The 23208-nt window shown below is 39.9% G+C and overlaps 1 protein-coding gene across 8 annotated transcripts in view; it reads right to left on the reverse strand.

Annotated features, from left to right (window-relative positions):
* ELMO1 (engulfment and cell motility 1) overlaps nucleotides 1–23208 on the reverse strand; it is a 301680-nt gene that overhangs the window by 13263 nt on the left and 265209 nt on the right. For 7 of the 8 annotated variants that reach the window (XM_072925847.1, XM_030265190.4, XM_030265189.4 and 4 more), the window contains 3 exons: nucleotides 16131–16294; nucleotides 10411–10523; nucleotides 1509–1616 (listed from right to left, as the gene is read on the reverse strand). In XM_072925847.1, coding sequence (XP_072781948.1) covers nucleotides 1509–1616; nucleotides 10411–10523; nucleotides 16131–16294 — 385 coding nt within the window. The remainder of the gene's footprint in view (nucleotides 1–1508; nucleotides 1617–10410; nucleotides 10524–16130; nucleotides 16295–23208) is intronic. The other variant, XM_072925846.1, reaches the window with a different exon arrangement.

A 23208-nucleotide genomic window follows, 5' to 3' on the forward strand; every position in this document is an offset into this window, starting at 1 on the left:
CATGGGTAGACCTTGTCTCATTCATAGCCTGAAAACCTGAAAAACTGATGCAATAACTACCTCCTTCTGAAACTGCATTGGTATCTACTATGCTAGTAGCCACGCTGAGGTAACCGTGTGGCTCTGGCCCAATGGTTTCTAAAGTAGAAGCCTTCATGGGACCCATGCCACCATGGGATCCTGACATTCCTGAGTAGGTTCAAGAGCGTACAGAAAATGCAAGTGCCAGATGACACTCACAGTCAGGGTCAGGGGTTTGTGCATGGAAGCATGCTCCAAGCAAACAAATCTGGGAACTGCTGCCCTTGTAAATGTGCCTGCAGTTCAAGTGTGACTTTCATTCTTCTGTCACTCTGACACTGTAACATTCTGTGGCTATTTCTCTAAGCCTTGTCCACAAAAACTGTCTCTTTCTGTGCCAATGCAGCAATGTGAAGGCCTGTCCTACATTCTGCCAAGACTGCAGTAAGACTGTGGAACATCCTTGAGGCAATCTGTAAGGCAAGGAAAACAAGAGACTATGACTGCAAACTGTCAGGGCTCCCAGCATCACACAGGCTTTTCTTCTTTCTCTCTCAGACTGCATCTGGGAGCACTTGGACCTTTTAAAAGGTGCTGCCTGGAGACAGGTTAGGGGAGGAAATTTCACATCATTCCCCAGTTTTCAGGCTGGAAAAATTTCAAACTTCCGAAAAATTAGTCTTTCTGCCATTCCATGAAAGAAGTGGAACTACCAGCTGAAATACCTGTATAGGCGTATAATTTGATAATGCCAATGATTTTCAGAAAAGAACAAAAAGGAATTATTCCTTACTCAATGCTGGATTTCTTGAAGTCACCTCCCAGTGAGAGAACTATACTCATTATTTCCACTATCATAAAAAAGCTTCCCTGGATTACAGGTTAAACCCCTATAACCTGTGTTGAAGAACAAAGGAGAAATCACTAGAGTGTGATGGTTCTGAAACTCCCCAAAATGACTTTTAACCATAAGAAGAATCCAAATAAATCCCCTGGTAGGAGCTGCCACAGAGACGTGTCGTCTCCCATTTGGCTACACAGACACACTGAGGTCCTCTCAATGCTCTTCACAGTGACCTGTCACCTTTAAGTCCATTCCTCACAATAACTAAAAAGACCTCTGCACTTATCCTCCTCCAGTCACTAGACTGCCTGTTTCCAAGGACAGGCAGTCCTTCTGAATATGTCCAAGTATTTTATTTGACATCTGCAGTTAGATGAGCAATGAAAATAAACAGTGTTCCTCCCTAGGAAAGACATGATGTTTCCAAGCTGAATGCAATTATAAACTCATTGAAAAGTTTAATGCAGTCCCCACACACACTTGCCGAACCCAGGAGAGTAGTGTTTGAATGCAGAAAGAAATGTCCCCTGCTCTTTATCTTCATAAAGAGAGCTGTGCATAATGTCCCACGTTAAGAGAAACAAGTTATAAAGAAGAACTAGCATAAAAGAAGCAGAAGTCACAATCTTTGTGCATGACTTACACTTATCTTGCAAGGAATCATGAGGGACTTCTCCCTGTGGACTTTCTTCCAAGTCTCCGTAGTGCAAGACCTTGTGATTAGGTGAAAGTCGACAATACCAAAATTTGTCTGTTGAAATAAACACATTAAACAAGGTCACTGACATATATTCATCAGCCTTACCAACAGCAGAGGAGGACTAAAACAAGGTGCTACAGGGAAAGGCTGTCTTTTCTTTCAGAAGAAGAAATGTGTGGGGTATATATATAAGAAGGGTAGGGACTTTGCTCAGTAATTTTACTTGATTAAATGAAGCTGGCATTAATCTACAGGGGTTTTGTTATTGACATAGTCACTGGCTTAAAAAAAATATACCACTGAGAAAAAAATGACTTAGTTTTATCAGATATTATATACCCTCATGGCCAGAAGACTGGCAAAGTAACTACTTTGCGTGGATAACTTTAATTTACCCATAAAAGATTCATTTTTAGCACCCACTTTGTGAAAATCAAGCCCTACCAGCTGTCTTGTGTGGGACACCCAAAAACTGATAAATTTGAAATATCCCATACTTTATGAAAATTATGACTCATGTCTTTTTTTTATAGACATGGGAGTACACCCCCATATTTATGGAGAGACTGGACCTAATAAACATGCAAGGACTTAAAAAGCAGACGTTAAATCTCCTGTCCTGCAGATAACTCAGTGCCTTGGATGGTCACAAATATATGTGTGACCATGCAGTTCACACCCCAGTTTGCATTTTAGTCCTTCCTAAGAGACACACATTTACATCTCCTGACAACTTGTGCTTCGGAGGACGTAATTCCCCCAAACAACATTTGTTAAAATCTGCTCCTGTGAAGAACATCACCTTTGCAGAACCAGGCCACCATGTTGCCTAGCATGCAAGGATAGTGCTTGCCAATTCCCTTTCTGAAATGGCAAGAAAGAGGTTACCCTTCCTTGTCAGAGCATCAGAGCACGTTCCATTTAATAAGTAGATCACATAATGTTAAGCTGTCAAAAATACAGTCTTGTTACATCCAAACTAAATCTCCAAAAGCTCAGAGCAAAGCTGGATGTTAAAATGACAGTGGAGCGGGGCAGAGGGCTTCTGTGGATTTGTGCTGCTCTCATACTGGCAGTGCTGATGCTGTGCTAAGCAGCAGCCTGAGGGACAATTTAGGGGAAACAGTAGCACTGACATAGCCCTGCGGCGCTGCAGTCGCGGGGAGCCTCCTTTTGGATAAAACACTGGAGGAGCAGGAGAACCAGCACACGTGAGCTCATTTGGGCTGTTAGCAGAGGAAGGGCTTCTCCGCTCTCTCAGTAAAACACTGGCCTCATGGACCCAGCTGTGTTCTGAAGGACACTCCAGGCCCCTGGCAAGTCATTTAAAATACAGTGCAGTAAAACACAGGCAATTAAATGACAAAAATTGACTTTCACATGTCCTTTTAAATTTCTTTACCCCAGTGGATAAAATGGTTTGCCCTTCTAACTACTTTCTGAGTGTGCAGCCCCTTCTACAGAAAGGTTTCCAAAAACCTTACAAACCTCTGGCAAAGGCTCAAAATGGCCATGGGAGAGATTCTGGCTATCAACCTTACAGGCATGTACAACACTGAAAGACTGATGGTAGAGAGGCTGAGATTATGCTCCTGTGATGCATACAAGAGCTGCTGAAATATAAGCATCCCTGGACTATAAGCCTCAGAACATACTGTATGGCACAGTATGGGATTGAGAAGAAGACCCCATCTGCAAAACCTTTGCAGGGAATTGAAACTAGAGCAAGTAGGAGCCCTCATTCAATAGACTCATCTGAAGAGCACACAAACAACTTATTAGGCAGTTTGTGTATCTCAGAAGGATGTATGTGAAAATTTTCTAGATTCATACCTTTTACAAGGAACTCTACCACAACCTTAGCAAAGCCTGATGCTTAAATAATACACCCCATTGAATCTGATGGTTGACCACTATGCCTAAAGAAAAGCCTCCAGTAAACTGCAGCAGGAGGCTTTCACAGCTAGCTTTAAATGCAACCTCATTGTTTATTGGGCTGTACAAAGTTATACAACTTTCAACTCTAAAATGAAAACAGTAGGTTTTTTTCTTAGTAGAAATGGACATAGTTTCACTGCCTTCTCAATGACCTGGGCAAAAAGATGTTCTAACCAGAAAAAAAACCCGAAAAACCCTATGGCTTCCTTTCAGTTTATCACACATGGGGCTGGTGTTAGCAAGGGTTTGGCTCTTCTATCTCCTAGGGACTAGTATTTTGGCAACCTTGGCTCTTTCAACACCATACTTCAATAATAAAAGATGGGAACTGTCGCTGTCGAGGCAGGACAGGAATGAAGAGACTGATCAGAAGGCTGCTGAGAGTAAAACCCCGGTTTTACTCTTTATTTATATATCTATATATATATATATATATTTTACTCTTTATTTATTCAAAATACAACCGTTCTTTTATACAGAGCTTCGTGAAGACCAGCTCCATTGGTTCTGAAGTGAAAACAACCCACACCATTGGTGAAAAGTGCTTGACGTACAGTGATAGGACTTAACTATAAACAATGTGAATAACAAGAAAGATAAAGAATTATTTACATTCTTTTCCAACTCTTTCCCAGGCTTCTGCCTCGCTAGAAACTCTCAGTTTCTTTCTTTGACTGAATCTGAGACCCACAGGGAACACCCCTCCATGAAAATATCTTATTTTGTTTTGGGAAGGGGTGGCTTAATGGGAAGAAACCCAAGCTCTGAACATTTGAAGAGCTTTTTCAGCAATTCCCCATAACCCAAGGTTACTGAAAAACTAATGGCCACAGACTGTAGCTTGAAGCATGTCTAGCACAATGCTCCTGTGGGCTCACTAATATCTGCTCTGCCACAGCCTTGCTGTCAAGGGGAAAGCCCTTAAATGAAAGCTACAAATGGAACTAACAAGGTTTCCTCAACCACAGCCACTAAATGACTGAACCAGCCAGGCTGAGGAGGGTGTTAGCATGCTGCTAGGAGAAGGAACCCTTGTTTCTACAGCCACCTCAGCCTTACCCATCCCAGTTTTCGCTTCAGCTGTACATGATGCTACAAACATTGTATCAGGAAATATCTCACTCACATGAGATTTCAGTGCCTTGGAGGGGAACAGTTTGAAACTGGATGCAGCTATTTTACTGTAGTGCAAGTGCTGAACACAACTATATTGGAAAAATAATGTATAGAATGATCCTGCAGTCAAAACAAAAAATTATATGAAATTGCTTCCACCGGGAAAAAAAGTGAAGAAGTCTGAATTGTAGAACAGCACATGGGAAGTAGCCAGTATTTACTTTGAGCTCTAAATTGATAAAGAAAAAAAAAAAAAGCAGAAGAAAAAGCTCTTTTCTACTATGACGCAAAAGTGGTGTCTATAAAACAAAGAAAAACTACTATCCAAACCCTCCAAAACCCTTAAACCAAAGTCTGCAGAGCTGAAGTGTTACAAAAGGCTTTAAAGTTCAGACAACCTTCTCTATTAGTCCTAGTACTCCACATCCTGCAGATCCATGTGGATGTGCCCACCTGGATCAGGGCAACTGTGTGTTCAGGAAGGAATGGAGTTTGCTTTGGTTTCAGGCCCAGCCTTAAGAATTTTCCCCAAAGACTAGGTCCCCTCTGTGGCCTGTTTTGTATCCAGTATTACTACTCCTACCTCCTGCTCAGAACAAGAAGCTGTAGGGAGGGCAGTCACTAGCCACAGTCTTTAGAGATGATGTGGATTTGATATTTCATCACAGTTTTCAGACACTACATTATTTACACTTCCCAGCAACTCCTTATGTCTTTAAGCTCACTGACCACTGATGCAATCACATTAGGGTGCTAGAAATACTTCTTCGGGAAACAGAATTATTCATTCTGTTTTTTAATCTGAAAGTTTTCAAGGAAATTGTTCTGATTTTTCAGATATTTGCTAGTGCAGACAGGGTGTTAAATATATCACAGCATATTGTTGAAGATTACAGATGAGGTTAAAAAAATGCAAAATAACAAAACCACCTACAATTTGGCTAAAAAAGTAATATTCAAAATTGTGAACAAATAGCAGAGCACAGAACTGCTGATTGTGAACAAATAGCAGAGCACATTTTGCTGATGAGCTACAGAGCACCTGACCATTCACACAGTGTGTTTCCAAATGCATTAATGGCCAATGACTCATATGTCTCTAACAATACTATTGCAGGTAAAGGACTGCTGTGGTTAGTACAGAAGTGCTCTATTGTTAGAATCTGGGGAGAAAATAGCTCAGATATGCATGAACAGAAGCCTGAGAATATGTATTTTTTCCAAGACACGTTCAAGGTTACTAGTTTTTTGTTCAAAGAAAAACATCTTCACAGATTTAGCAAGAGGAACCTGCTTTTAAATATATCTGTAAAAACATGTATTTATGTAGTTTTTCTATCTATATATGCATGTAGGCATGCATATTTTTTCTTTTTCGTTTTTCTCTCTCTATTAAAATTGTATTGACATTTTCACTCCAACTCAGCTTAACTGCCTAGGTCAAGCCAGGAAGCTCTCCCAATAACTGGCAAATAACTGACCCGTGGCATTGTTGGAGACATATTTGGTTAACTGGCTTGTCTCTGTGAGTCTCATGTTCACAGAATATTAGGTTTTTTGTGGGACTATGGAGGCTAGGATGAAGTAACAGAAGAGAGCTTGGCAGAAAAAAGTCAAAGTGTGTGTTGCTCAGAACTGTGAGTTACTTATCCTAGCAAGTGATGGAAAACCTGTCTTCACTTGATTTTCTGTTTCAAGTTAAGGTTTCTGTTTCCAGGTTATTTCCATGATGCCTTGGTGTTTTTAATTTAATGGTGTGTATCACCAGGGTTTCCCTTACTTCCAAAACTTACTGTTTGAGAAACCTCATGTTGGCTGCAAAACCACTTCAATAACATGCAATTTCTCTACAATTGTTATAAAGGTAAAAAGGGAATTTATTTTCAAGAGTAACATACACTACAACCAGCAGCATACACTACAAATGTACTGGATGACAGCATTAGAAGTATCTATTATCCTCAATAAAATGCCTTTATCTGCTACTTAGCTCTACTGGAAATAATAACTACTGGGAGTGTAGAGTGCTTGGCACGTTTTTGCTTTACTCTTCTCCCTTTTCTTTTAGGAATTATCTAAGGAAGGAGAAAGCTGAAGAGATCTATCTTCCAGCAGATGTTCATGGCCCAGGAATAAAGTGGGGATTTGCAGAGCATGATGATCTGCTGTTGAACAGTGATCAGAAGGATAGGTTAGATTTTGCTGTTTCATTTCCAAATGATACTTAACAAAAACCCAAGAGTTACTGCTACAGTTCTCCTATGAAAACCTTGCAAGGGAAAGGCCATGTATTTTTTGGAAGTGTTAAGGATCCTGCTGGAACAACAATGATATTTCAGAATTTCAGCTACAGAGAGATCCTGCTATGATAATCCAGTGCTGAAACACAAAAAGCTGAGATCTGACTATAGACACCTCATGGCTTAATCTTCAGCATCCCCCCAGGCAAACACCTGTTGGATTGGAGGCTTTCCAATGCTAAGTATATATGAAAGTGTTTAATCTCTTCTCAAAAGGCCGTAAGAGGCTGTAAACTCCCTTCTCATTTTTTGTGAGTCAATTTTTTCAACTTACTGTGACTAACCATGTGTGTCCTACCACATGTTCCAACAACAATCTTAATAGAAGTTTGCTCTGGAGTCTTTATCATGGGCTAAGGCCTGTTAATTATCTTTAAATGGGCAATGTAATGCTTTCCGCTTCTGTGTAGGGCACGTTCAGGTTCTTCTTGTACAATCTGCAGATTCGTGACATTTATTCCAGGATTGTGTTAAGGGAAGAAAACAATCATAGGAAAGTTTAAAAAAGCATGTACATACTTTAGTATAACTCCTACCTTACAAGTAGATTGCCACATAACAGGCATATTGTGATGCCTCAGAGCAGTTTTCATGTCTCTTTCAGTTCCATGTCAACCTGGATGGACCATAGCCCTTTTAGAGCCTTGGTAATGCTCCATAACGAGTGGATTCAGTTGGAGCACCGAACCCCCTGAGGTAGCACTGGGCACTTGTACAGGGAGGTGGATTGCAAGAGAGGAGATGGGGATGTGGGACAAAACTAGCAGAAGACACACTCAGAATCTGGGATCTCTACTATTTTTATCAGGACATTCAGAGGAATTATCTGAATGACTGACTGCCATAATGTTTAATATCATTAGCTAAACCTCGCATCCTCCATTCATTTTACTTCATCTTCTAATTCTTGACATCATGACAGTCCTGGTTTTACAGTTTGTGCTGCTCTGGGGAACAGGAGACCCTGAAGGATAAATGCTTATTCCAAGAGAGCTTCTTCCATTCCCTGTGATCTGTCAGTATTTGTTATTTGGACTGTGCCAGGCACTGTACATACCTAAGAAAGGATCTCAGTTGAATGGCTTACAAGCCAAGCATGCTTCATTAAATCACACTGTGTTAGGTCACAGAATCACAGGGTATGATGAGCTATTGGAAGAGATCCATAAGGATCATGAAGTCCAACTCCGGGCCCTGCACAGGACCATCTACAAATGTCACAACCATGTGCCCGAGAGCACTGTCCAAATGCTTCTTGAAGCTGTGACCACTTCCTTGGAGAACCCCTGTTTCAGTCTGATCCAGTGCCTGATCACACTCCATATGAAAAACCTTTTTCTAATATCCAGCCTAAACTTCCTCTGACTCAGCTTCAGGCCATTCCCTCAGGTCCTGTCACTGGGCACCACAGAGAAGAGATCAGTGTCTGCCCCTCCTCTTATCCTCTTGAGGAAGTTGCAGACTGCAACGAGGTCTCCCCCCAGTCTCCTCCGGGCTGAACAGACCAAGGGACCTCAGCCGCTCCCCATATGGCTTCACCTTAAGGCCCTTCACCATCTTTGTTGCCCTCCTTTGGATGCTTTCTAACAGCTTAATATCTTTTTTTTTATATTATGGTGCCTTAAACTAAACACAGGAGTCAAGGTGAGGCTGCCCCCGCTCACAGCAGACCAGGACAATCCCCTCCCTTGCCCGGCTGCCAGTGTTGTGCCTCATGCACCCCAGGACAGGGTTGGCCGTACTGAATTTAGTCCTGGTGGCCTCATGCATCATCATCCTCTGAATGGTTTTGTGTCTACTGCCTCCCTCACAAATGGTATTTTACCCTTCTGTTTCAGGGAATACAGGAAGTCTATTATAAACCATACACAACTCTCCAAGGGCATGTGGAAACATGACCTCCTAAATGAGCTTCCATCTGTGAAAAACAATCTACTTCAGTGAAGATAATGTTCTTTGAGGCATGGTTGCGTGTTTTATTTGTTTCCAAAGAATCATGAATTATTTCTGGCCCTGTATAAATATGACATCAAAGCAATTAATCTCGTGGCCTATAGAATTCACTCCAAGGCATGATAGGAAGCAAACCTCTCAACCGAGGACGAGATTACATTGATTTAAAAAAAAAAAAAAAAAAAAAATTATTTCTTAGCTTCAACTGTACTCTTATAAGTTGAATGAATTTATACTCCCTAAGGCTCTTGATCCTATACATCATAAACTAACAACAATTTAAGATAAAATAAACAGTCTATCTTCCTCTTGGAGATCAGCCAAAAGAAGAGTATTTGCTACAAATCCTGCTCCTTCTTTTGAATTTAAGTCATTTGGATTAGGCTGTGAGAGGAATAAAATAAAAAACTCTCACTACTGGTAGCCAGACAAGCTACATGTTATTTTACCTATTTTCACTTCATGAGTACACAGATGAAAGAAAAACATGTATCATGCCTCCCTATCCAGTCTGTACAGAAATTCAGAGTGGAATATTGACTATCTTTCTGTGCAGTGAGCTTCATAGGTGTTTGTATGCATGACAGAGAGGTAACAAATAACCTCCACACATTAAGAAAATTGCCTCCTTGTTTTTAAGGAAGGAGGCATTGCACGGATACTTATCTCTGTGAAGAATGCACTTTTCCCCAATTAATCTGAAGGTCTCAAATATTGATCTTTGTCAGTTCTTACTCTTAGCTTTTGTAACTTTCTAATTTGTTCTGTATTTACAAAGGAAAACAAACAGTAATCTGAATCCTCACAAAATGAGGGGTTTAAAGGGAAATTTGGATACGACTTCTAATTAATCTGCTGAATTTACTCTACATCCCCATTACATTATCTGGAGAAAGAAACGCTGAGGGAAAAGAACCATAGGGAATTTTACTGTATAGAATAAGCAATGACTCACAGAATTGGGAAAGCAATCTTCCTATATCAATCAAGTATTCATATGAAGGTACATGAATTACTGAAATAAATGCTTTTTAAAAGCATGTTTAAATACCATAATAAAATCATATAGCAATATAAGACTAAACCAAAGGACGGGTAAGACTAAACCAAAGGACAGGCAGTACTAGAGGGAAGGGTGCAGAATGAACTTGTTGCATATATAAAGTGATCAAAGACTGGGAGATCAAAATTCAAGTTTCATGTGCTATTCCTGCAAAGACATTGTTTTGAGATGAACAAGACGTCTGGACATTCAGGCAGAAATCAAAATACTAATTTCAGAATGTGAGACTGCTGCTTGAGATTTTGGCTAAGGCTGTACTTGTTCCAGATCATCTGTGTGATAAAGCTGCAAGCGGTTTCAGAGAAACAGGAAATCCCAAAAATTTATAACTCGGAGATGCTTTCAGATGCCTCCTGGTAAAAGCAGTCAAGACAGCACTACAACCAAGGATCCTGCCAATGAAAACAGAATTCCTCAGCTCAACTTACAGACCAAAGTGACAATATAAAGCCAGACTAGGGAGTCTGAGCTGTACCTTGCCGACGTCGACTGTTGAGTTTCCTAAAGCAGGTGCCCTCTACAAGTCGATTGAGACGTTGCTGCTTGATCAGTTCTAAGATCTCTGGTTGAATCTTCTCCTTTAGTTCCCTTGGGAGAGAAAGTAGGCACTTGTAAAATTCAATCAAAGACCATCCTCCTTCCTCTGAAACAGAGTCTCACAAGATGTTTCTGCAAGGCATTTGAAGAGGACATCACTCACAGACAAGCCCAGGTCAGAATCTAGTGTGCCCCAGAAAAAAAAACCCTTTTTCTTTTAACAAAGAATGGGAGTTATATCTTTGTTGTAGACATCTCCCTGCTACATCAGTGTATGACTCAGGCAAGTTGCTTGTTTTTATATTACTTTATTCATTCTAAAAATAACACTTGCTATAATGCATGAACAAGATTTTTCCACAGCAAATAATGCTCTTTCATCATAGGAGCCCTGTGAAGCTTATTTTAGGGTCTGTCACCTTTTGTTTCTTGATCCTATGCTGGTATACTTCTCTAGCACTATTGTTTAGGGCAACACAAGAAAGCTAGAACATTTCTAAACAACAATAAAAAGCAGAGATCAATGCCAATGAGTGAAACTAATAATGATCAGCACTATATTCTTGTTCTAAATTTCATATAATTTGATTACTAAATTATTATCAGAATTTTTGGAACACTAACTCATGACTAGGGAACACCCAAAGATACAACTTCACCTTTGCCCAGGAGTGCAGAGACCTACAATACATCTAGAAATAATCTTACATATCCTTCAGAAAATCCATTTTCTCCATCTTACTTTGATAAGAGTTCAACATGTCAAGAACTAGGCAGAAAACATATGCACATAATATTTAAAGTTTAATTTCATACATCATCACATGGATTCACAGATGTCTGAATTCATCAGTTATATCCTCACTTAGATTCATTAAGAATACATAAAAGACAGGTTTAAACATCAACTCGACAGCAAGCCTAGCAAGATTAAAAAGAAATAACCGAATGTGTAGAGGATTTACAAAATATGAAGTTTGTCAGAACCATAATTTTGCACTGCTGTGCAAATTGGGTAATACCAGAAATCATTCTGTCTGGCAGTATGTTCCAGCAATCATCATCAAAAGGAAGCTAAGCTGTGGTATCCCATAGAGAAAACAAAAAAAAATTTCTCTTCTTGAAAACTTAGGAAGCCCATTCTCTGCTGATTTCCACACTCATTTGGATCCTATGCCTTTGATCTGCCAGACCCCCACTGAAATCACCGCAAATCCTCTGCTACGAAGATCAGGCCTTTAAAATAAAATGCTCTCTTTCCCCTAGGTGTCAACAAAATGATTGGATGCATAACCCACTGCATATCTACAAGCTGTGAAAATCTAGTTGGTCAAAACCCCAAGGAAACATTGTAACTATAGAAACAGGCCATCTTTTGGCAATGTGTTATTAGTCCTTTAGGACTTGAATTTTCAAGCACTGTTGTTTTGTATTGGGATCTAAGATATAAATATGCTGAGTGGTTAAATACTATAATTTAAATAATTTTGTGCTTGAATAAATGTCTTGCCTTTACTGAGCTTGTGAGCTTCCCTATTCCTCAGGTAAAACCTGAGAGCAGGGGCTGAGGATAACAGTGTTAAAACATAAGTGCGGATTACTCAGCAGTCTAGGCTGCTGACTAAATCTTCAGCTGGACTAATTTCAAACATTCAAGAGTGGTGTAAATATCAGTTTGATATTTAGGTAGTTTAAATCAGAAACTGGATGGTTATCATTAAGTAAGTGTTACAGATATCATAACATTGTATTTGTAAGACACTACCAAAAAAAGTAAAAATGAATGGGTCACCCAGCACATTAATATCTGAATATTTGCTCCTAACATTGTGTCTTCTGGCCTCTAATGCCCCACCTGCCCTTTACAAACCAGAGGAAGAGAAGGACTTTTTAACCAATCCAAAAAGAAACAGGTAATCCTCTCTAAAATACTTCCATGCCTAAGGCAGACTTTGCATGAGAAAAGGGGCGGTAAGAAAGAAGGGACCTTTGGTTATGTTCTGGAGGCCCTCTGCACACATACATTTTTGCTCTCACAGTTGTGAAGCTCTGTGTGCTACTCTCTTCAGTTTGATGGTCCTTGAACTTGATCATGGAGAGGTTATGGAGATAACTCATTTTTCCATGCAGAAACAGTCTCTGGTAACTCTTAGTGAAACGCTGTAAGACCGTCAAGCCCTTGCCATGGTCACTAACTGCACTTACTGTCCTCAGCAGCTCATGCCAACACATGTTTACTCTGACTTTACAGTTCTCAGCCATTTTTCTGACATGACTCCAGATGTATTTTTGCAAGGTGATCCTGCTACTCAGTGCTTCTCACTGTCAAGGTTTCTGTTGCACCATTTTGAGGTGACAGAAATGGGTCAGAACAATCAAACCAACTCTATATTTCCTTCTGAAAGCTATCTGAAGGCAACAGATTTCTGTTTATCATGATCTACAGACAGGAAGGTTAGGAAAAAAAAATCTTTGTGCAAGAAATACTTTCTCCTGCCTAATTTTAAAATCAGGAACAATCGGCTAAAAAAGATCATAAATGCAAATGCATTTTGTGAATATTTATTTATTGTCCCTCAGATGACATTTGCTTAACAGTTTGTGCTCTGTGAAGAGAGAGAACAGACTTAATTCTAAGAAGACAGTGACTGTAAAAACTGCCATTAGTTTCATACTGTTTCTGGCCCATAAGAATGTAAAAACTTAGTGTGCTGGTGAGACAGAGGGGTTTGAGGGAAACACAGATTAATATATATGATTGCTACTTTTTTGATTTCACTGGTCTTCACACTGTAGACAATTCTAACAGCAGTTACTTGTTTTTAAAATACCTGAAAATCATTAGAAATTATTTTAAAGTTTTTCACATTACACAAATTCTTCTTCAGCACCAGTTAAAAGTTTTTCCAGCTTTTACCTTTCCAGCTAATAGTTAAGACTCACTCAATAGTGGTTTTCTCTCCAGGATGGGGCATATTACAGACATTTAAATTATTACAAGAGAATGGGAGAGTAATCCCAGAAATGGTTTCATGTGTTTTGCCTTTTTATCTTTCTGGCATCTAGTTATGCTCTCTCCTGATCATGCATTCAGAACAGGCAGTAGTGTCTTTTTCTAACACTGCAGAGAAATATGTAAGCTAAAAAGCAGAAAAGCATCCAGACACCTTCCTCTCTTTCCCTGTGTGTTGCTGATTTTCACATAGATGTTGCTTAGTAATGTCTCCCTAGTTGCCATTAACTCCTTTAACCAGCAAGGCCCCAACTGGATGCCAAATTTTTATCTAGCATTAATCTATCTCTGTTGCCATTTAATTTGTCAAGGAGATCTCTGGTCCTCTCTAGGCCCACAGAATTCCTAGACCACTTCTTCTACAGCCATTCAAAATGAAACTGGGATACTTTAACATGTCATTTTGGAATGGCAGTTTGGATGATCAATAACGATCCCAAATCCCTGAATCTATTCTGAAGGACTTTTTATTGTTCCTAATCAAAAGTAGGTATTGATAAAGCTTTACTTCATATGATACAACAATGCTCATATAAAAGATAACAGCTAATCCTTGCAAAACAAGGTTGTTGTAGCTATGAGGAACTAAGGCAACACTTTCTAGTTTACATTCAGACACAACTTCACTGAAGCTTCTCTTATCCAGTAGTTTGAATACTTAAAAGTACAGTGCTTCATATAATGAATAGAAAAATAAAGACTTCTATCATGTTAAAGGCAGGAAAAGCCATTCCCTGATTGCCATATTCTCAAGCAGAATTAAACAAGGTCTGCTGATGTTACAGGCACCATTGTGCACAATCTTTTAGCATATCTGTAGGGCTTTAAAATATACAGCACCGCCAGGATTACTCTTTTCACTCAGTCTCTTTCCCTACAATGGGGCCATGATTCTGTACTTCTATCAGCTGTGCCATCTATGCAATTTGACAGAGTTCAGTACAGGGAATCAAATCAAAGCACAAAATAAAAGGACTTTTTCTTTTCATAGTCAAGAACAAGTGATCATGGATGTAATCAAAATGCAAATGCATGGAGTTAAATCTCTGCAAATGTAGTTGTGATTGCTTAAACACCTTATTGATTTACTTAGCCTTTATAGCCTTTAGGCTTAGCCTTTATCCTGAATTTGAAATGATTCCCTGGTAACACTTCAGTTGCTTTTAACTATTTCTGTTGGCTGTTTCACTTGCTCCATGATGGAGAAGGAGAATGCACTGTGGCAGCAACTAGCCAGAGTGACACTGGAAATGAAGAGCTTGCACAGGGCATTGCACAGGTCTTTCAATGCTAGGTGATGGTGCAAGAGAATATAAATAATTGACCTGTATCATATTTAAACTGAGTCATAGGGAAAGAAGGGAAGATGAGAAGCTTTGGTGACAATCTTTGCAGTTCTGAGCAGCTTGGAACTGCTAAATGTTGCAGGGGATTTGCAGGGGCTTTCTGAGCAGTGTAACAATACAAAACTAACTGGAACCATTTGTAGATTTTTAATTGATGCATTACTACAAGTGACATCCGTTCTAAAAGGACATTAGGTTGGATTTTCTAACACATTGGAAACATAAAAGAAGCAGTCCCCCTTTGATCCACACTGGTATGGTTAAAATTTAGTTTGTAATTCTATATTGATTACACTTCCACTGTTGCCCTGCTGCCCCTGGAGGAATGTGTCCCCAGTCTTGTACTTAGGTATCTGTATCCTTTAGAAACAAATCCAAATGAATATCCTGTTTCTGAATCCTAGAATGCTCTTGTCCAAATCCAGTTTTATACTTTCACCCTGGAAAAGGAGATTTAGAGCATTGTGAACCATTCCACTTGCAACAGTCAGGATTTCATGACATTTCGACTGATGCTTCTGGAGTCCTCATCATTTCTCAGCTGATTTCAGAAGTTCCTACTATTCTCTGTACAACATTTGCACAGCATAGAGTCAGCATCTGTCCTGTGCCATCGGTTCAACCACAAGCCCAGACTTGGTCCAGAGCCGAGTGTGGCCTCCATTCCCCATATAACAGAACAAAGAGTAATCTGAGAAATGAGAAGGAGCTATGGAGGCAATATTAGCCCTCCATACTTTGCAGTAAACAACAAGCAAAGGACTGGCTAGCTGCCAGAATGCTGCTACTTACAAATAAGTAAATGAATGCTTGTCATTAACACCAATTTATTATGTTATATACAAGGTCAACTGTTTTGGAAAGTCAGTGTGTATTGGCTCCTCTTCTGGGCTTCTTCCAGTCTTGCTCAGAGAAGCCTTGAACAGAAGACCAAGTTGTGGCATTTGATTAGTTGGATTTTTTTTTTTTTTTTTTGAAAGCCACGACTAGCACCCAAATCAGGCTCACAATCCTGCAGAGCTAGGAAATGTCAAGGCACTGTTTCATATAAATAAGCCATGTGAAATCCTGCTGGGATTTGCCAAATCTAGTTTCACTGAACTCAAGGAAAAAGTTATGATTCCCAGCAGAAGAAAACAAAATGTACTTTAAGCAGATGCCTTACTACTGCTTTTGAGCACAGATCCCTGGACAGCTTTTCTCCCTGGGATTCCCCAGAAGAGCTCACAAATTGTCATTCTCCCTTGTTAATCCTTCTAAGAAAAAAAAAAACAAGTGGGAAGAGAAGACAATACTTACAGAATTGGACGAGACTGGAAATCTTCCTGGTTCATTCTTTCAGACTGGCGTATTTTCAGTATTTCTGTGTAACTGAGATTCTGAAGTTTGCTCTTGAATTGATCCAGAGAGCTAGGCTTGGTAGTGAGTGCTCTCATTATCTGTTCTTTCACTACCTGCATTACCTGCAGTTAACAAGGAAAGAAAAAGAAGCTGTGTTAACACTTTCTGTGTTTTTGTTTCAAATCTTATTCTGCGTCACACCAAAATTTCTAGGTACAGAACATGATTAGCCTATGTGGTCTCTTAGACAACTTTTCAGCAACATAACCAGAAAATAAGCAAACTTTTGACAGGGCATCACAACCTAGATGAAAAACTCATCTGCTCTGTGACAAAACAGGGCTTTTTATTGAGGGTGGTGGAGAATTGCTAACTGGACCATTGCTTCCTTTTATCCCTTACACACAGAGGCAATGGGCACACACTGGAACATGGGAAACACTTTGAACACCCTTTAAACCCCTTTGAGCACCAGCAAACACTTTTCCACTGTGAGGGTGACCAAGCACTTGCACAGGATTCCCAGTGAGGCGATGGATTCTCCATCCTTGGAGACACTAAAAAACTGTCTGAACACAGTCCTAGGCAACTGTCTCTGCATGGCCCTGCTTCAGGGAAAGCTGACCAGATGATTTCCAGAGGTACATCTCAACCTCAACCCCTCTGAGATTCCACGAGAGCCTTACACTGCAGGCAGTTGTGGGCATACACAGTGAAGGAAAAAGAACTCACTAAAAGAGACCATTAGTCAGGGAAAGAGAGAGATCACTTTGCCAAGGATATTACAGGATTGCTTTTGAATAAATGCCATAAACAATGCAACCCAAAAAATGAGAATGAAGGATGGCTAGGCAACAGCCATATATTCTGCATAATAATTATTTTTTCAGGACAAAACTGCTGAGACACAGTTAACTAAGGAGAATTGCTTCTACCTAGTTCAGATAAATAAATATATATGCGAGATTACTCTCGGATTTCCATAATCCTAGACTAATTTCCTTCGTGATGGTGCAAGTCACACAATTCAAAATATTTCTCTGATGATGTGCTTAAATTGGCTGAAAGAACAATTTCTCATACTCAGAAAAGTCCATCTCACCCAAATGCCAAAGCTAAAAACCAGTAGGAAATGGTAACAGCCCCTATATCAAAATGGTAATGACAGAAACCAACAGTTACACAAACAGAAGCCAAAGTTTTTACTGTACTGTTAGTTTTCTCCTATTCGTTCATCTTCACCATGTATCTTAAACAGAAACTCAGCCCCTCAGAGGTTCCCTAATAGTTCCAAAACCTTCTACTTTCATATAAATATTTAATTGTTTCACATGTGTTGCCTCAATCTTCTAACTCATTGCCTGCACTGTATTCTATTTTTGCTTCCTGAATTGTACCTTCTTTCTCTAGAAGTGATCTAAGCACTCATTTTAGCTGTGTCCAGCTGGTGAAACTAAGCAACTAAAGAACTGAAGAATTACTTAGCTGATCTACCAGCGAGAATCAGCTATTTCCCTATTGAAAGATGAACTCCTGACTGGCACCTGACTGCTCAGAGGAACTAACACCTCCTTGCCTTCATTTGCAGTGCACTCACTAGTCCACGCCAGTCCAAGTAGGAAAGGTGCTGTCACTCCTCAGAAATGACAAACCACTGTAAAACTCAAACAACCTGAATGTTGATGGATCATGCCCAGCAAGGTGAGTGTCATAATTATACTGATTTCACTGGGTCTTGGTTTAACAACTAAAAGGGCTTATGTAAAGAACATGTCCACAAAGGAAATATCCTCAAAAGAACAGCAGGAAAGAGTGAAACAGGAAATTCTAGTGCCCAGTTGGATGTTTAAAAATATGGTCTGTCTCACTCTTTCTGCCTTCTTGAAAATGACTACCTATCGCTGCTAATTCTTTTTAAATATAAATATAATGCTGCAATCACTTATGCATACACGTAATTTCAGTTTCATGAGTTCGCTCAAATTTCTAGACATCTGATTTTTGTTGCTTATATATAGATTTAGCTTCCTAAATTCAGGGACTCACTATAGGGAAGCTGTTTCTTACTTTTTCTCATGAAACAAATGGACAAACAAATTAATAAATACGGTATTTTAGGGAATTGCATGCATGAGGATCTTTCTCTGGTCTCTAAACCATCTACAAGAAGCAAGTGCTCATTCTGGGCTAAACTCTGAAAAGGAGGTTCCAATTTAGTAGATTTGGAGCTCTGTCACTTAGGCTTATTTGCAACACCCTTCTCTGTAATTCATTTTTAGAGTTAACATGCAAACAATGAAAATTCCTCTTCTCTGCTGTTGTGTGGAGGGTCATTCATGGGGTATCATGAAAGAGCTCCTTGGTCTGGAGGCTGCCCTTGCTCTCGAGAGAAGGCAGGAAGTGTATGCCCCAGGGCCAGCTCGTAAGGGGACGATCTCTTGCCTTGTAATGTTTATAGCCAACACTATTTAACTAGCTGGCCAAAGTGTCAAAGCTGCTGCTTCTAGTGAGTCTCCTGAGAATTAGGGAATCACTGCCAAGGATTTCTAATCTGTTCAATTTCCAGTGCTCAGTTGCCAGCCTTTGATTACAGCTCTCTGAGAGACAGCATCAACCTTTCCTCCTCATGTATCTGACCTTACAATGAAATTAAATGTATTCTCCACTCAATGTGATTGCACATAGACACTGTAGACAGTTGTTTTAATTACATTATACTTTGCTACTCTTACTGAGAAAAGAGTGTTTCAGAGGATGCATTAGCTTTAAATCATGGGCTTTTTATCTGATGACCTCTTGCATGGGGTAAGAGAATCCAAGTTTTGTGTTGCAACTAAGACAGGTAAATTCACGGAAGAACTGAAGACATGAAGAGAAAGAAAGTAGGAAAAAAACAACAATTTTTTAAAAATTAAACACATAGGACCTTATTCCCCAGATTTTGTATCCATTTAACATATTTCAACACTTGGTATCCTGCAATGACATGTTTTTCATTATGCTGTTTTAGTCTGGTTTGCTATGTGTTTCACTTATTTGACCTCATCTTTGTCCTATCATATTCTGAGTACTTTGGCTTTCCAACATTTACCCCCTCTCCTTTCTCTTTCTTGCCTTAACAACTTTTGCCTGTGCAAATAAAATCTATTGTTTCTGGATGAAGAAGTGGTCTGAACTTGGGCTCTACAACAAGGGGTCAGAATAAAAAGAGTGAGAAATTGTTAATACCAAAAGGAGTGGTTCATCGGGGCCAAGCTCTACAGCAAACTTCTCACTGACCTTTCTTCAGCATTTTGCTTGCAGCTACAGAAAGCACAAACCTCTCTACTCTAGTCACCCCATACTGATGCAAAGTTTGCTCCTGGAGACTGGAGAAGCCACGCAGCCCTCTCAGACACCTACTATTAGCCTGCAGGATTCTGGAAATTTAAGTCTGACCCTTCCCCTCACCTCATACATTCCTTCTACAAACTCACAGCATCAATCTTTTCAGAAACCTCCCCCAGAGCAGCCTGAATGCCCAGATGTTCACAACAACCCATCTGGGGTGTTACTCAAGTAGGAGTGGCTTTGCACTAAAAAAGGGCAGGCTTAGATTAAGTATGAGAAAGAAATTCTTACTGTGAGAATAACAGATTGCCCAGAGAAGTTGTGGATGCCTCACCCCTGGAAGTGTTCAAGGCCAGGCTGGGTGGGGCTTTGTGTAACCTGGTTAAGTGGAAAGTGTCCTTGAGTATGGTGATAGGGCTTGAACTAGATGATCTTTAAGGCCCCAGATCATGCCACGATTCTATGACCTGTGGAGCACCAGGCAGGAGATGAACCCTTCTCATACTTTCCCCACAATATCAATGTTTAACTTGGATAAGCACGCCCTTTGATGTGCAATGACAGCAGCAAGAACATGCCTGGATGCCATCAGAGAAGCCTCTAAGTTGTAGCTCTTGTATTTTGGGGGAGTTGTTACACTGACTGCTGCCTGGATGGGTGACTCAGGGGCTTGGGTGTATCATCCCGTAAGGCTGACCGACTGCTATTAATCTTGACAGTTCACCTTCCTTCTGCACAGACAAGACTTAGATATAAATAACCCACATTACAATGATGTGCTTCGTTCAGTGCTTTCCTGATTTAGCTCAACATTATCAAGTACTGCAAGGTGTGATTCTCCCACCTCACTGCAGCACAGGATAAAAGAGCAGCCACTGAACTGCCCTTCATCTGGAGACGCCTCTCTTTAACCAGATTTCAAGAACCTGAGATGTGAGAAGTTTTAGGCCCTCATTCACTAGCTTTTTCACATGACCATTTAAAAATCATCCAGCCAACAAACCGCGAACTGGAGGAAAGACATCTCTTTGCTCACTGGTTGTAAAAAATCCATACTTAGCTTCCTTCCTATCTAAATGTTCCTGGAAAAAGTAGCTTGGTTAATACAAGTAAAGAATGAAGGTAGAAACATATTTTAGTGATTGAGATCCAGCTTGATCATTTCAGTGTCACAAAGAGATTTCCTTCAGTTAAATCCACAAGGCAGGAAAAAACAAGGCTGTAGAATGAAATAGCCAAATCACTCTTAATGAACAGTGCTTACTGACAAAGGAGGCTGTAAAGAAAATTTAATTCTGAAGGGAAAGGAAACAACTTCAGTTTACCATCAGCCTGTCAACTCCTTTAATGAAAACTTTACATGTTTAATGTTTGCACCAGGTAATTTGAGACATTTTTTAGACTGTTCCAAAGGATAAATTGTTACAACTAGATCAATGGTTATGTTTTCAGATTACTCAAAAGAGTCATCCTGAAAGGCTTCAAGGTCTTTGTAAGATAATTTAATGGTGATTTCCCCCACCCCCCAACCCAATCTCCACGAATTGTGGTCTGTGAATTCCCTACACCAGTCTCTCAGTCACAGTCTGTACCAAACATTCACTCCACATTACTTTAGAATATTAATCTAAGCATGCCCTCCTACACAAGCAAATTTAAACTCAGTGCTGGCACAATCTAACCATTGACAAGAGATTCCAAAATTCCAGACCATTACTTCTATTACAGTCTGTGTACTCTGGATTTACAAAAACCTCCCAGTTTTCAATCTTCTTAGCTATTCCAGACCACAAGGACAGTTACTGTAGCCAGCGATAAAGGGGCAACTCTAAGCCGTCTGGATGTACGTAGTCACAGGAATAATTAAGTTGATTCATTTTCAGGAAGCAGGATGAGAAAGCAGCTGTCAGAGGATTTAGCAGATATAAGCTCTGATACATTTTATCTCTTCATTTTTCTGCAGAATTTAAAACCCATTGCAAAAAAGTTTGTGTTGCTGCTTTTCTTTTTTTCTTTCATGCCTTCTTTCATTTTTGCTTGTGATTGTAATTTCCAGTATGAACCAAGATATTTTTCAGTCTGCAGAAAAGAGACTTGTAATAATGCAATGGTTTTGATCAAGCTGAGCAGCCTGCTTCCACGCAGGATCAGTATCAGTATCCAGCTCAGCAGTGACTATCATTTTGCAGAACAAATGAGCACACCTAGCAGATGTGATGATGGTGCTGAGAGATAGGAGATATGACAGCAGTTCCACTCAAGGTGTTTAACGGGTCTGTAGCAGGAGTCCAAAAACCTGATGCTGTACCAATACATCAAAGTGAAATCTCGTTCAGAGCCTCAGGACCCAAATAATTGCCTGCCCTCTGGTGAGGAAAAGAGGTAAGAGAACTTGAAGACCCTGACCTTGCACTGGATTCCAAGATACAAAAGGACAAGTAGTAAAGAAAGAAAAGGCTGAAGATGGAGGGTCACAACAGTTTTACATTTCAGAGAACTTGATTTTTCTGATTTTTATTTTCTCTTGACTAATGAATCCCAGGTGTGGGGAAACAGACTGAAACCACACAGTTCCTAGGAACCGATGGGCTGAGACTACTCTTAATTCAAGACTATGGAAGAGGAGATAGAGGATTCTTTACATTCTTGTGAGAAAGATGGAATAAGAGCATCAGGGTGAGCACAAGACTAGTGAGCATCCTGAAACAGTGTGAAAGGGAGGCTGAGAAAAAAGCCTTTCCTTTCCTGGAAAAGCCCTGAGGAGTGCCTCCATCTGGAGAAGCTGATGTTAAAAAGTTTGGTTCCCTGCAGGAGATTCGCAGTTTACTGTGCTATTGCATGTGCACACCTTGTAAATCATGTTCAGAGGAAACGGACCACTTATTGCTGAACTCCCATCATATTACATTCCTGGGCTACTCCACCTCTACAGGAAGGGTTTGTGGCCACAGCTTGACTTGGCACTTTCCAAAAGCTCCCAGAGTTCCGTTAGCTGCACTGATTATTTTCCCCTTGGATACACAGATCCTGATGGAGAACCACTGGATACCCATGGAGGCCTCCAGTTCTCTTCTAACATTACCATTTATTTTCTCAATTACACCAAGTAACAATAGGAGAAGACTTGGCTGGGAGCAAGAAACATCTTGAACTTAATTGAGAAAAAGACAAAGAGCTGTCACAGAATTCCACTGAAGGGTAATATGGCTAAAGGAATGGGCAAGAAGATGATTTTTACAAGAAATGGAAACAGACTGGAGTAGACAAAGGAAAATGAAAGCAAGTTAGTAAGGAAAGGTGTTATAAATATGGAAAAGTAACCAGAGGAGAAAAAAAGGTTCCAGTGGGAAGTATCAGCATGAGGAGGAAGGCATCTGGAAGATGGCTTGCAACAAAATAAATAAAAATAGGGACAAGTCTGAAGAAGAAAAAAAGAGGCTATGATATACATTGTATTTCAACAGAAAATGAAGGCTAAAGGAAAAGAAGAAATGGGATTTTATTAGAAATTCAGTTAAATGGAAATAGGAAAACAGAGGTTAAAATATGGGGGAAGTGATATATTTCTGAAATTATGGTTCAGGAAGCAGCCTACTGAAAGGAAATCTTCCTTAAGGACTGGCCTGAAGAAGTTAAGGATAAAATTAATAGCAACAGAAAGGGAAGTGAACAGCAGTCCTCTACAAACTTGAAATGCAAGTGGGTT

This window comes from Taeniopygia guttata, chromosome 2 (genome assembly GCF_048771995.1).
Source record: "Taeniopygia guttata chromosome 2, bTaeGut7.mat, whole genome shotgun sequence".
Taxonomy (NCBI): Eukaryota; Metazoa; Chordata; class Aves; order Passeriformes; family Estrildidae; genus Taeniopygia; species Taeniopygia guttata.